The sequence below is a fragment of the Desmodus rotundus genome, chromosome 3, assembly GCF_022682495.2.
Source record: "Desmodus rotundus isolate HL8 chromosome 3, HLdesRot8A.1, whole genome shotgun sequence".
NCBI classification, from domain to species: Eukaryota; Metazoa; Chordata; class Mammalia; order Chiroptera; family Phyllostomidae; genus Desmodus; species Desmodus rotundus.
This window is the reverse complement of record NC_071389.1, coordinates 9,521,465-9,535,478: the sequence shown is the minus strand read 5'-3', so window position 1 is coordinate 9,535,478 and position 14,014 is coordinate 9,521,465. Positions and strand designations below refer to the sequence as shown.

Below are 14,014 nucleotides of genomic sequence, written 5' to 3'. Positions count from 1 at the left end.
AGGCTGACGCCATCCAATCGCAAGGCCCGGGTCCCTGTCCTGGCTGAGATGCTGTATGGCCTTCCCCACCCATCCCAAGCACTTGCCCTCTCTGGGCTTCATTCCCTCTGAGGGGAGACGTGCTTGTCTCAGCTGCCTTACTGGGCTCCTGGGAACTTTTACCTTAAAGAGATAGAAAGGGCTATGTAAGTTAAAAAGACCTTTATGGACAGGGATGGACAGGGGGATTCTTGTTAGAGAGGAGAGTCCTCTATGAAATAGAAAGAGATTAGAACACACATGTAGATACATGCACATATATGTACACATATGTGTGTGCACGCACACGTGTGTGCTGACATGTACATATCTAGTCATGTGCACAGGCATGCACATGCACATACATACAGAAGCAGGCTGTCTGCTTTTCCACTTCAGCTCTGCCACGTATAACTGCTTAGCCCCCTCTGTGCCTCAGTTTTCTCATCTGTGAAGTGGGGATAAATCACGATACCTGCTTCCTAGAGGTATTGGGAGAGTCCACTGGGCTTAGAACGGGGCCAGGAGCATAGTAGGTGCTCACCAAACAGGGGCTGGCGCCCTGCCCTCCATCACAGGTGAACATGATCGTGCTCGACAAGGACCTGGGCATCCCTAAGCCGTTCGGGCCGCAGGTAGAGGAGGTGTGCTGCCTGGAGACGCACGTGCGCTCGCTGCTGGAGCCCCTGGGCCTCTGCTGTACCTTCATCGATGACATTTCCGCTTACCACAAGTTTCTGGGAGAAGTGCACTGTGGCACCAACGTCCGCAGGAAGCCCTTCCCCTTCAAATGGTGGCACATGGTGCCCTGACCTGCGGGGCTGCTGCGAGCCGGTCTCAGCCTGCCGATGCCAGCGCTGTGGCTAGGCCAGCCCTGAGTTCTTATGATTGCGAGAAGCCCTTACGCAATAACCATTGAGAAACTGCAAAAAACAAAAACAAGAAAGTTTATCACTCACAGGACCTGGACATTACAAAGCACACAGGGGCCACACGGCGAGGTCGTGGGGAGAGAGAGAATGCCTGGGCCTGGGGTTCTGCTTTTATTGGGGTGGAGGGTGGGGGCCTAGTTTCCCGGGGTTACCCTTTATGGGCAAATTTAAAACATAAGAGGGGAATGTTAAAGCATAGAAGAGGAAAAACAGGCTCCCCAAATGGATAGCTGTCAAACTCAACCAAGATCTCTACCACAAGGGAGCCTGCGGGGAAGGGGTCAGGTGTGTGGCTGGCAGTGAGATAGCCGTCTTGGGAGTGGATGCTTCTGCCAGGTACATGCATTATAAAAAAAAGAAAACCCAGCTCTCAGGGCTGCATTATAGGGGACTTGGCACTTCCCTCCCTTCCTGAGCTCTCTCCCGGGGCTTCCGCCTGCCTGACCGGACACACTGGGAGACCTTCAGGAATTGAGGGATTTGGGATGTCTGTGCCTTGCCTTTCCTCAAAGACCCTCAGCATCCACTGAAGTCACCCCCAATGAGCCTCAGCTCTGTCCGTCCTGAAAAGTAGCGGGGCATTTGGTCAGTAGTGGTGTAGCCCTGACATAAAAAGCAAAACAAAACCTCACACACCCGAATCATTCCCCGAAGAAGCCTTGGTCTCCTGGCCAAAACTGAATGAAGGCAAAGGGAAGGAGGTTCTGGGCTCACCAGTTCTCCTGGCAGCCATGCCCCGAAGGTCAAGGTAGATCACATGGAAAGGCGCCCTGGGACCCTGACATACCTTGACCTGCCATCATCATTTCCAACTCACCTCCTTTGGGGTTCCAGGTGGTTGCCCCAATCATTCACTGCTTACCAGCCTCTCCCAGCCCCGCCCCCTTGGCTTTCCCCTGCAGCGTTGATGCCATGGTTGCCTCCCCATTCCCTGAGGGTCCAATAATGTCACTTAGAGCCTCCCCTGGCAGCAGATTTTATCAGAGCAGCCTTCTCCATTTTTGAGCTGCTCGTAATGCCTCGTCTTTCTCATGGACACAGGCTCTCCCAGATGCTTGGGGCTTTCTCCCCGGACCAGCACCCTTGTGGCCTGAGAGTTTAGTGCACAAAAAGGCCCTGGGGTCAGCCATACCCATCTTCTCTTGCCTGGTTCTCAATTCTAGGGCCAGTCCTTCCTCTCACAGTGCCTCTGCTTCCTATTCCTGATACAAGCCCCTCGGGCAGCTAAACCAGGACTTCATCACTCAGACCCTCCCCCAGGTTATAATTAAAGGCCTCCTCCCCAGGCATCAGACCCAGCCCAGAAGGACCTGGCCTAGCCTCCAGCCAGAACAGGCGATTCTGGGCTAGCCACTGGCCTTAGGGATGGACTGATCATCCCATGGAAGCTCACCAGTGAGTCCACTCTCACTGGGACCTAACCAACGGAAAAGCCTCAACTCCAACTAACAAAAGCTCCTTCAGGGCCAGCTGATGTCAGGAGAGTAAATGAATTCCAATTCCACATTGAAGGTCAAAACAAACCAATTTATAACTAGTGACAAGATGATAAAGTTGTATTCTCAGGAGAAAGGGATTTTCTTCCCAGGGTATTTCGTTCAGTCATTGAATAAACATTTGCTGCGTGCCTACTAAGTGCCAGGCACAGTGCTGGGTTCTGAGGATTCCGTGGTTAGCACCACACTGGACACGCGGTCCCTGTCTCATGGAGCCCCTCAGTTCCCAACACTTACATGCCACGCCCACACTTAAATGGCCAGCATTTACCCTTTCACAAAGTGCCCTTTGGGAGGGCCAGGCTGGTATATTCAGAAAATGCACAGGTCACAGCACCTTCTGCAGGCAGCCTCAGTGAAATGGCAGGCAGTGGGTCTTCATTAAACAGACCTCCTTCCCATCCAGCTGGGCCAGGACCACCCCACAGATCAGACCCCAGAGCCTTCAGGAGCTGTTGTGCCCCCCATGGGAACAGTAGCCCCTGCTTAGGGGGACAAAGCCCCAGAACTTCTCTCCAACCCCAGAGCTGGAGACACCAAGTGCCTATTTGAGGGTGTTTTTCTGGAGACTTTGAGTTTGGTGTGTGTGTGTGTGTGTGTGTGTGTGTGTATTTGGTTAATGTGGGTTTTCAGGCTTGCTTTCATTTTTTTCTAGTTTATCTTAAGGGGAAGTGAGTCCCTCCCATGTGGAGATGGTGTGTATTTATAGATTTTCCTAACACTCTCCCCATCAATAAATCAGTAATTCCTGATGACTCTGGAACTGTTAGGGCTCAGACACCTGCTCCCATTTCTTCACCCACCTGTGTGACTACCCGCCGTGTGGACACCCCCTCACCCCCAGCTCCGTGGACCCGCTGCTCTTCCTCACCACCCCCCACCACTTCCTATAAATGTAGGCCTAGAATATACTCTGTGTTGCAAAACTCAGCAAAGTTCCTGTTTCAATCTTTATTTTGAAATACTTCACAGAAGAGGGCAGGGCTGGCATGAAGATGGGACAGTTTCAGCCTTCTGGACAAGAGGCCGCGATACAGATCAAAGATGGGGGGAGAGAGCCTGATACAACAGCAATAAAATGAACGGCCGGAGGGGAAGGCACGTGGCTGTGGATGCGATGTTCACCGCCGCTTCGGGGCACAGCCTAGAGGGATGCAGACCACACCGGGCCTTCTTCTGGCTCTACGACCCCTGCTCTCCTGGGCACAGGGTCAGGGCTCTCGGCAAGGGTACCTCAAGGATTGGAAATCCCCCATACACTCAGGGGATGTGGATCACATGGCCACCACCCAAAGTCGAGACCAACACCCACACTAAGGTCTGACTGTGTCTTTGTGGAATTCCCCAGAAGAAGACCCTGAGATGAGCATTTGAGACCAGGGATTTATTCAGGAAGTATGTCTAGAAGAAACCAGGAAGGGAGTGAAGGGAGCAAGGTGGAAAAAGAGAGGAAGCCAAACAAGAGTGTGATTTCAGCTGCAGCCTCCGCCTGCTCACTGGAGAGCTCTGAGGCAGCTCAGCGTTCTGGCACCTGCAGATGGAGCTTTGTGCACCTGAACTAGTCGACCACGGGCTCTGAAAACTTGGCTCTGAATGGGCACGGGCGCACTCGAAACCCACAGGTAATCATCTAAAGAGGATCGCAGCTGTAGTGACTGGCAGCAAAGTCGCAGGAGCTGAGCATGAGCTCACAAAACCAGAAGAGGATCTGGGCAGTGCCGAGAACGTGTCCACTGCTCTGGGTAATACCATGTGCTCACACTATGGAGCCATCACTCGGAGGTGTTTGTGATTTGACTCATGGCATACAAATCCACACAACATAGCCATAGTGTAACAGGATCTTTGTGAACAAACTCCTGGGCCCTAAAATAGAGTCACCCGTTTGCTTGCTAGGCCTAGAAGCCACTTCCAAGCCCTTTGGGATGCACCTGGCGGCTTCTTACCCCTTAGACCCATCTTGGGCTTCTGGATTGATGTTCTCCTGCAGCCATATTAAGGGGCCGCTGCAAAACAAAACTCACTAGTTCTCTTACTCCCAGGCTGAATTCATGGGTCCAGCCCTCTGAGGTCACTCTTCTCTTTTATACCCAACTAATGTGGCCCAACCCACAGCAAGGCCAACCTCCAATGGGGTTTCCTGACCCACCTGTTTCTGAGAATCCCCAAAGGGTGCTGGTGTGTGAAATCCATATTGGTGGTGTTTTCACATTTGGCCACTCATCTCAGGATAGGTGAAAGCCACCCAGAGACTTCTAGAATAGTAGTTCCCGCTGGAAACATAATGCAAGACACATAGGTCATTTTACATTTTGTAGTAGCCACATTTTAAAAAGTAAAAAGCTAGTGAAGTTAATTTTAATAACCTGTTTTATTTAAACTAATATATCCAGATTATTGTCATTTCAACATGTAATAAAACTTTTTAAATATGTTTTAATCCTCACCTGAGGATATGTTTAGTGATTTTAGAGCAAGAGGAAGGGGGTGAGAGAAAGAGACAGAAGCATTGATGTAAGAGAGAAACATCAATTGGTTGATTTCTATACACGCCCCAATCAGGGATCAAGCCTGCAAGCTAGGTATGTGCCCTGACCAGGGATCGAACCCGCAAACTTTTGGTGTATGGGACAATGCTCCAACCAATTGAGCCACCCAGCCAGGACAAACTTTTAAGTATTAATAAAATATTTTACATATTTTTTGGTAGTAAGCCTTTGAAAGCTGTTGTATGTTTTACACACATCACGTCTCTATTCGGACTAGTCTGATTTTAAATGCTCAATCGCCACAGGTGGCTACCACACTAGAAGGTGTAGTTCTGGAAGCCTCTCTGCCAAGCTGAGCCCCAATTGTAGAAGTAAACACATTTCTTAAAGCCCCAGAGTCCAACTAGTCTGGCTGCAGTGACCAACAAAAGTTTGTCATTATAATACCAAAAAGAGAAGGATAAAGTAAACACTGGTCCTCTCTGCCCTGGCATGCAGAGCTTTGCCCCTCTAGAGGGTCCTCCTGCCTGAACCACAGTTGCCACCATGTCACCTGGTCTGGCTTCCTTCTCAGCGAGGGGCATGCCTTTGGCCAAGTCAAAATGGGAACCCCACCAGCCTGTGGAAAGGGAAAACATAACACCCTTACCTCTAGCCTCCTCCCCTTCACCACTTCCTGGGACACGACTTGATTCTGCATTTTAATGTCAGATGTTATCCTGAGGCCCCAGGTGAGTCCTCATTACCCCAGGCCCCTTCATTCCAGATCTGAGCCACACCAGGGCATAACCAAAAGCCTGTGGAAGTGGGGTTCTCTCCACCCCCAACAAAAGAACAACTAGGGATGAATTCCGCCTCCCAGGAAGGACTTATCCAGGATCTTCACCCCAGTGACATTAGGTCCAGGAGACTAATTGTTACAGAACAGACCCAGGAGGTGCGAATGATATACTATTGCCAAATGGACCCACCCTTGTGCTCCAGGGGTCCCCCACCCCATACTAGGTTCACCCTGCCCACCACTAGAGAAAGACATCTCTCAATGCCAGAGATTGTTGAAAAGGAAAGGGATTATTTATTTAAAGAGTTATACAAACTTAAGAGTAATGACTTAATGTCTTCATTGAGATCCCAAAGTTCTTTAGAATACCCACAAATGCACAGTCCTTCCTTCCCCTCTGCCCAGTCCGGGGTACCGTATCTCAGAAAAGAAATAGAAGTTTGTGGTTCTTCTCTGCCCAAGCCACGTGTTCTCGAAAAGCCCCTGCATGGCTGCCACGCCTGGGTTTAAATCCCAGCGCAGATCTTGCTCTGCCGCACCATTTCCAACTCCTCCCACAATTGGCCACAGCTGCCAGCATTCCCATATTTTTCCAGCTCTACTGGGCTGCCACAGTAAGTCCAGGCAGGTGTGGCCCTGTGGTATGGAGCCAATCATCTCCAAGCTCTTACAAAGGCTCTGTAGCTAGGGAGAGTTGCCTCCCAGTTACATCATGGACTGAAGTCACTCCCATCCCCCTGGCTCAAAGTATGGCCACAGCTATTTAACATACCTATGAAACCAGTTAAAGGTTATAGATGTTACACCATTCTAGAGGTTATCTGCAAAACTGGTGCAAAACAACTCTGAATGGCCCTGCCCCATGAGTCCCATCCCCCAGCTCAGACATGTGGGGGTATGGACATCCTATGTATTTTTTTCCTAATATTTCCTGGACACCGTGAGTTCTGGACCCCATTACAAATCCCTATTTGGGCCCCCCCTTGGCTGTACCCTGTTACATAATGACAATGTTATTTGTAACTAAATATAGTGAGTGACACCAAAGGACAGCTAGGATCTCTTCTCCAGCTGGACAACCAGAAGGACGACATGCTCAGGCAGAGAGCTAAGCTCTGCAGCCTCACCCCCAGCCTGGCCGATGGGAGCAGTCACCCCCCGCCAGCCCCCCGCCAGCTGGGCTCCTTTTCAGCCCTGACCTATGAGCACAGGGCTGATCTTCTCTAGTCACGCAGCAAAGAGCCAGGTTCAGGTCAAGCCTGCTTTGCCTCAGCCCCTCACTCTCTGCAAGCTGAGGCCCACTTTATCACAGTCATGGGCATACCCCAAGATGACTCTCTAAGAATAGTCCCCGACCAGGTCCAGGCCCTATTCACATGCCACTGGGCTGCTGATGTGTTGAAGAAACACGCTGAACCCTTAAGAGGAGTGTTTTGTGTTCCTCCTGGGGCATCACTGGCACTCAGCAAATAGATTTTGGCTGAAAGGATGAGCTATTTGTTCAGCCAGGCAATAGAAGCAGAAATATCAGCCCCACCAGATGTAAGGTAATGATAAACCTCTGTTTTTTAAACTCTGGCTACATGCCAGCCACCTGCCAGGTTGAACTATAGAAAATGCCATTTGGAAGGTCAAATGGTCACCTCGAGGGGATTTCATAGGGTTCAGTCTAATATTTTACACTCATCATCTCATGCAATTCTCACAGCAAAGCTTCACAGGTGTGGAAACGGAAGCTCAGACAGGACCTGACTTGCTCGAGCTTACACAGCAGGGAGTACAGATTCACACCCAGGTGGTCTGACTCCAGAACCCACCTGCTAAACCCCTGCTCTTGACGGCCTCATCTTAGAAATAACTTCCTAACCCAAGTTCAATGTCATAAATGTTGCCATTACACCAGTCATTGTTTAACATAGTAGATGTCCTATTAGAATCTTACAGTAAGAAAACCCTGCTACCTACAAGCAAGATGTCGAGATCACAGGGTTCCTATGAACCCCTCAAAGGCAACACAGCCCAGAGAGAAATGGCCTCTACGTAGCTCAGCAGGTGCCCCGGAGGACTTAGCTCAGAGAAAGATGACATCTCTAAATCACAAAAACCAAGTAATATTTGTTCTTTTACCCACTCATTCTTTTTTCCATTAACACTTACTATAAGCATCTATTGTAGGTAAAACTAGACGTCATATTATTGTTCATCTAAACCACAGTGAAAGGGGGACTACAAACAACCCCACCAGGATAGCAGGTGAAAACCAGAACCACACTGGGCAAACCAGGACTCCTGTTGTCCCTGGAATGAGGCACGATCTCAGCCCTGAAGAAACAGACAGCTGAGCCAGGGAGACAGACAGGAGAGCAAAGAGGCAGACCGATGGAGTAGGCACTTGATAAATATTTGCTGACTGGAGAAATAACTAGGGTACAAAAAGCTGTGGGTTCGCGCACGCGCGCGCACACACACACACACACACACACACACAGTTGTTTCCAGCTGGGAGAGAGTGTCCATTTGGGCTAGGATGAGGGACTGTTGAATGCATGTTCGGACAGATGACTGGGGAGAGCGGGGAGAACGGGCTGCCACGCTGAGTACAGATCCAAAGGGGTGTGTGCCGCATGTTTGGGAAACGGTGACCATGCAGTGGCTAAGATATGGACTGAAGTCACGCTGGAAACACTAGGTTTGAGCAACAGGAACCCGTAAAGGTTTAGAGCAACTGCAGGCACACGACCAATCCTGGATTTTAGAAAGAGGACAGTAACTTGTATTTCTGTATTGCTGTTAAGCTGATAGAAAACACATTTTTAATGTACCTGAGGAATGATCAAACCATGGTATATCCCTGTATTTAAATATTTTGAGGCACAGAACATGAAATAGATCTGTGTGTACTGACAAGGGAAGGGCTCCAAGGCAGAGCACTCGGTGGCGGTATTTTTGAAAAAGAAGCAGAAAAAAAAAGAACCTCAAGCAAAGCCATGGATTTCTGTAGAAACATACATGTGTACAAGGTCTGTCCAGAAGGTATCCAGCCATGTGATGAAAAATAGAGACATTTATTGAAGAAGATACAAGATACAAGAAACATTGTACATAGGACAATGATGCCTCGGTCCCCTTGAAAGTAGGCACCTTGGGACCTCACCCAGTTCTCCCAGTCACCATTAGCTGCCCCATCGTATTTTCCTGAGTCGCATCAACAGTCTGAAATCTCTTCCCTTTTCGAGGTGATTTTAGTTTGGGGAAAAGCCAGAAGTCATAGGGCACCAACTCTGGACTGTAGGAGAGCTGAGTCACCTGGGTGATTTGATGTTTTGCAAAAAAACTGCATGAGATGTGATACATTAGTGGGCACGTTGTTGTCATGAAGCTGCCAACCACCAGTTGCCCATAGCTGTGGGCTTCTGAATCATCCAAATTGTTTCCACAGAGGAATGTTCAAGCTTAATCTGATACAGATTTGTTGCTCTACTTGCTCAGTGATTTTGAATGCAATGGCCACACAGTACACAAGCTCACTCAGTGGCCTCTACTGCCCCCTCTGCCTGGTACAGTGAAATCATCATTGTTCATGCATGCGCATTCCAGTCCACTCTCCTTGGCTGCCAGGTTGCATGGATGTCGCACAAACTGTTCTCGTTATATTAACAATGGCTGGACTTTTTCCCGACAGAACTTCGTGTATACGTGCAAAGAAAGATATGGAACCAATCCCTTGAAACTGACAGTCATAATCACGTCTGGGAAAGGAAGATGACTAAGGGGATTTAAGCTAAATTTATCTATGTTGTTTGGAATTTTTACACAGTGAGAATTTAATTACATATGTATTTTTAAATAATTGTTTAAAGCTGTCTGAATCCCTTGGCATCTTATTTGTGCTGGAGTCTCCCCATTGTGGTTAGCATAATCTCCTCCCCCTAATAAGTCACAGTTCTTCTAACCTCTTTTCTTCCCCCAGCTGGGCTTCCTTCCACCAGTTTAAGATTGATAGCTCCTCACAGATACTAATTCATTCACTCCCTTCCCAGTGAGGTGACTATGGTCTTTTCCCCCCCTTTACACAATAGGAAACTAATGCTACCCTGATTGGTGTGGCTCAATGGACTGAGCGTCGGCCTGCAAACCAAAGGGTCATCAGTTCCATTCCCAGTCAGGGCACATGCCTGGGTTGTGGGCCAGGTCCCCAGTGGGAGGCGCAAGAGAGGCAACCACACACTGAGGTTTCTCTCCTTTCTCTCTCCCTTCCCTTCTTTAAAATAAATTTTTAAAAATCTTTTTTTTTAAAGAAAATAATGCACAGAGAGTTTAAGTCAAGGCCGCACAGTAAATAACTGGTAAAACAGGATTTGAAGTCCTGCAGGCCTCCACACTTTACCACTCCACCTCCTGCCTCTCTAGAAGGTCAACTTGCATTTAACGCTCTGCATCCCTCTGATTCATTCTGTTGCCTGTCAGCTGATGTGCCCCCACTACAGATGAATGTTTACCACTGTTCCTTTTCTGCGTTTCATTACATGGTTCTGTCTCCGGTAGAAAGGGGTGCTCAAAATTCAGACTCAGCTGGAAAGGGAGTCGTATCACGTACTGTGTTTACAAAGCACACACCCATACACATCCAGAGGACAAAGTTAACCGCTAATTTGAGAATATGCTGGTGATGTGGCAAGCAGATTGGGAGCGACCCTGAGGTTAGCAGGGTCGCTGAGCTCGTGTATGTGTGTGAGTGTGTGTTGCTATAAGGACAGCAACGTGACAGTCCCCAGAAGGCCTTGGGCCACTTGCTAAGTCCCAACAGCTGAGCTGACTTCAGCTGTGTGAAACGCAGCCCCATCTGGAGTGGGGGTGGCTCGTGGCTTTCGCTCCGGGAGTTCCATAGAGTCTGCTCATGAAATTAGAGAAGCCTGTAGCATATGATTGTCCCCGTCACACTCGGGGAGAATATTTTGAGCAGTCTAATTATATGGTGGGGTTTAGAGGGAAGAGGGTTCTAGCAGCAGGTGGGAAAGGGCTGTTCTGGAGCCCTGGCATTTCCATGGGGTGAGGGCACCCTCTGCAGGTGGAGCATGGTAACTGCAGCCGCTGCGTTCCTATTAGCCTCGGGCACGTGCCCTAACTGAAAATGCGGATCTCCTAGCTCTGTGACTTAGTTGGGGGAGTTGTTGACCCTCCTGAGGCTCAGCTGCCTCAACTGTAAATGAAGGACAACAATCCCTACCTCGTGGGGGTTGTAATGATTAGAGAGGGAAAATGGACCCAAACGGCTCTGCGGAGGGGCTGGTAGGCACTAAGGCCTCCAAAGGTTGCAGCTACAAGCAACAGCAGCCACCGCAGCCCTGGCATCACTGCCACTGGCACATTGGACGATAATGGCAAAGACGACCACCAAATGCCTTTACCAGGGCAAAGAGGAACCAGGATGATCGCTCCCAGCTCCCTTGACTCAGTCCTCTGGGTTTTCTTGGAGAACAGTCTTTACTTCAGACTTTGACATTTATCCTGGATATTTGTGGTTTTACTTTTTTAATAGTGCATTAAAATATTGTTTGTCTTGATGACCGATTTGTTTGACCCTCTTACATTTTGTGCACTTGTCTTGTGCTAGTCCTGACCCAGATATTAAAATTGCCTGACTCTCCACTGAGCTCCCTGCCCCCCTAACCAACCACCCCATCCCCAGTCTCTCCCTTCACCTTCTGCAAGGAACAGGGACAGCGCATCCTGTTTTTATTTACTCCTTCATTCAGCCAACGACCATCAGTGCCCAGCTACTATGTGCTAAGTCCCAAGCCCTCTTTGGAAACAAACGTGAATTTGTTCACTCACTGAGCATTCATTGGTCACCTGCTATGTGCCAGGCTCCAGGAACACAACAGTAAACAAGATAGACATAATTCTTGACCTCTGGGGTGGGAGATGAGGACAAAAATACATTCATAAGGGACTAAAATTAAACTTGCAGATAGCAACACATTCTATGAAGAAAATTAACTGAATGGGCCCTGGCTGGTGTGACTCAGTGGACTGAGTGCTGGACTGCGAACCAAAGGGTCACCAGTTCGATTCCCAGTCAGGGCACATGCCTGGGTTGCGGACCAGGTCCCCGGTACGGGGCGCGCAAGAGGCAACCGCACAGGGATGTTTCTCTCCCTCTCTTTCTCCCTCACTTCCCCTCTCTAAAAATAAATAAATAATATCTTTTTAAAAGAAAATTAAGCGAATGGGCCATGCCCTCAAAATGCCCCCAGTCTGGGAAGACAGACATATACATGGGTAATTGTCAAACTGGGTGTATGTGCATTGATGGCGGATACAGAGAACTGATGAGGGTGGCGAACCGGTGATATCTCAAAGGAAGAGAAATCTGAAGCTGAAACCTAAGTGATAAGGAACTGGCCATGTGGAAAAGAACTTTAACGGGCACTTCAGATCCAAAGCATGGAAACGAGCCAAGGCATGGAGGTGAGGAACGAGGAGGGAAACAGAATGGGCTTTATCACAAGGAAAGATGACACTGGAAGGGCCAGTAGGTGGGCCCGTCCTGGAAACCTGGGAAGCTGTGCTGGGAGTTGGGGGGTGATGGCACGTGGCAGGGGAAGAGTCAAGGACCACACCAGGCTCCTGGCTTGGAGACAGGAGAGGTGGTGGTGCCAATACGAGGGAAGCTGCAAGCTCCTTGGGTGGTAGGTGCAGGGGCGGGGTGTTTGAGTTTTAGAGGTCATTGGGACACGCAGGTGGAGATGCTCAGGAGGCAGCTGGACAAAGGGGAAGGGTCAGCCAGGGAGATGGAACAGAGTGACAGCGAAGGCAAATGATATCCTGAATTTTGAATGAAAAGGCCCCTGAGTCCCACCAGAGGGATTAATTAGAGGGAGGTGGGTTTTTCTCAGAGGCAAATAAATCACCCAGGCAACAAAATCATCTGATATCCCCCCTTAAATCCAGCCCTCCTTAGCCCTCTGGCTGCGTGGAATCCAACCAGTTTACCCTAAATCACAAGACACTAGAAGTAGAGTTGATTGTATAAACAGTGATGCTTTTGGTTTTAATTTTTAATTCTGCACGTGATTCCCAGCCCTTAGGGAAGAAAGAGCTCCTGAAGCAAGATTCCCACCCAGGATTGCTCAGCTTTCTCATTATCCAAAGACCAAGGAAGTCTGTAAAGTGGGGACAGTTATTCCAACCCAGAGGGTCACTATGAGGACTAAAGGAGACTGTTTATACAAACACATTCGTAAACGATGAGTTTCAGCATAAACTTAAAGCATCTAGCAGACTCATGAAATGCAATACTTCAATTGCTAGACAAGTGGAAGCAAACAAAAAAACCTTGGTCTTACCACAGGACACTTCGGGAACATATGTCAGGAGCTGGCCACGAAAACCCCTAAGCCTTTCTGCAGCTGTGCCTTTCTGGAATCCTAAAGTTCATGGCGGAGGTGCAGCCGCCCAGGAATTTATTCCTCCATCACTTTGAGCTCCCCAAATCCCCACGAAGCCCAGGGATGACATAACTGCAGGTTACGTGGGCCCTTTGGCACCAAGAGCTCCTTCATAAATCAAGGTCTCGATTCTGTTGGCCTCAGACTGTTTTTTTCCAAGGTGACCTAGGCAAAGTAAAAGGGTAGTCCCTTATCTAGGAGTGGCATCTGACTTGGAGATGAAAGAACCCTGAAAATGCCAAGAGGACCTGTTGCTGGAAAGGGGACTGGCCAGGAGCAGGTGTGTGGGTTCAGGGCCGTGGTCCCCACTGATTGGTCAGTGCCAGGGCAGGGGATCATTAGTCATTGCAGCTGGTCCCGGTGTTACCCACCTGGTTTTTCTGCTTTTCTGGGCCTGGGGTTGAAATACAGCTGAGACCTAGATGTTATCTGGAGGGAGGCAACCTTCCGTATCTGGCTATTAATTGCATGGCCAGTTTGTTTAGCTATCTGTCTGTCTCTTATTCCACTTGTCCTGGCTTACTGGCCTCTCTCAGATCAATTCTCTAGAAACATGTCCCTTGGAGAAAGAGGACACCCTTCCTTCTTCTCAGAAGACAATCTAGCCAGGAGAAGTTAGAGGGAGAGTGACAGTGTTCCCATGATTTCAGCCAGTTTGAGTGGCCCAAGAGGCCCCTTTGGGAGACTCAGAGGAGCCCTATTCCAGAGCGGGATCAGCTCCAGCGAAAAGTCAAGGTGACCTCAGCCTTGTCACCAGTCACCCCCAAGACAGCCCCCCAAGACTGCCATGTGAATCACAGAATCTTAAGTCAGCTGGCCCAACAGCCTGATGGTACAGGCAGGGAAA

The 14,014-nt window shown here is 49.2% G+C and overlaps 1 protein-coding gene across 2 annotated transcripts in view; it reads left to right on the top strand.

Moving 5' to 3' along the window:
- Positions 1-11,248, top strand: part of PADI2 (peptidyl arginine deiminase 2) — a 49,836-nt gene extending 38,588 nt beyond the window's left edge. The window contains exon 15 of one of the 2 annotated variants that reach the window (XM_045190571.3): positions 597-11,248. In XM_045190571.3, coding sequence (XP_045046506.2) covers positions 597-830 — 234 coding nt within the window. In that variant the 3' untranslated portion in view covers positions 831-11,248. The remainder of the gene's footprint in view (positions 1-596) is intronic. The other variant, XM_024554276.4, reaches the window with a different exon arrangement.
- Positions 11,249-14,014: the final 2,766 nt, after the last annotated feature.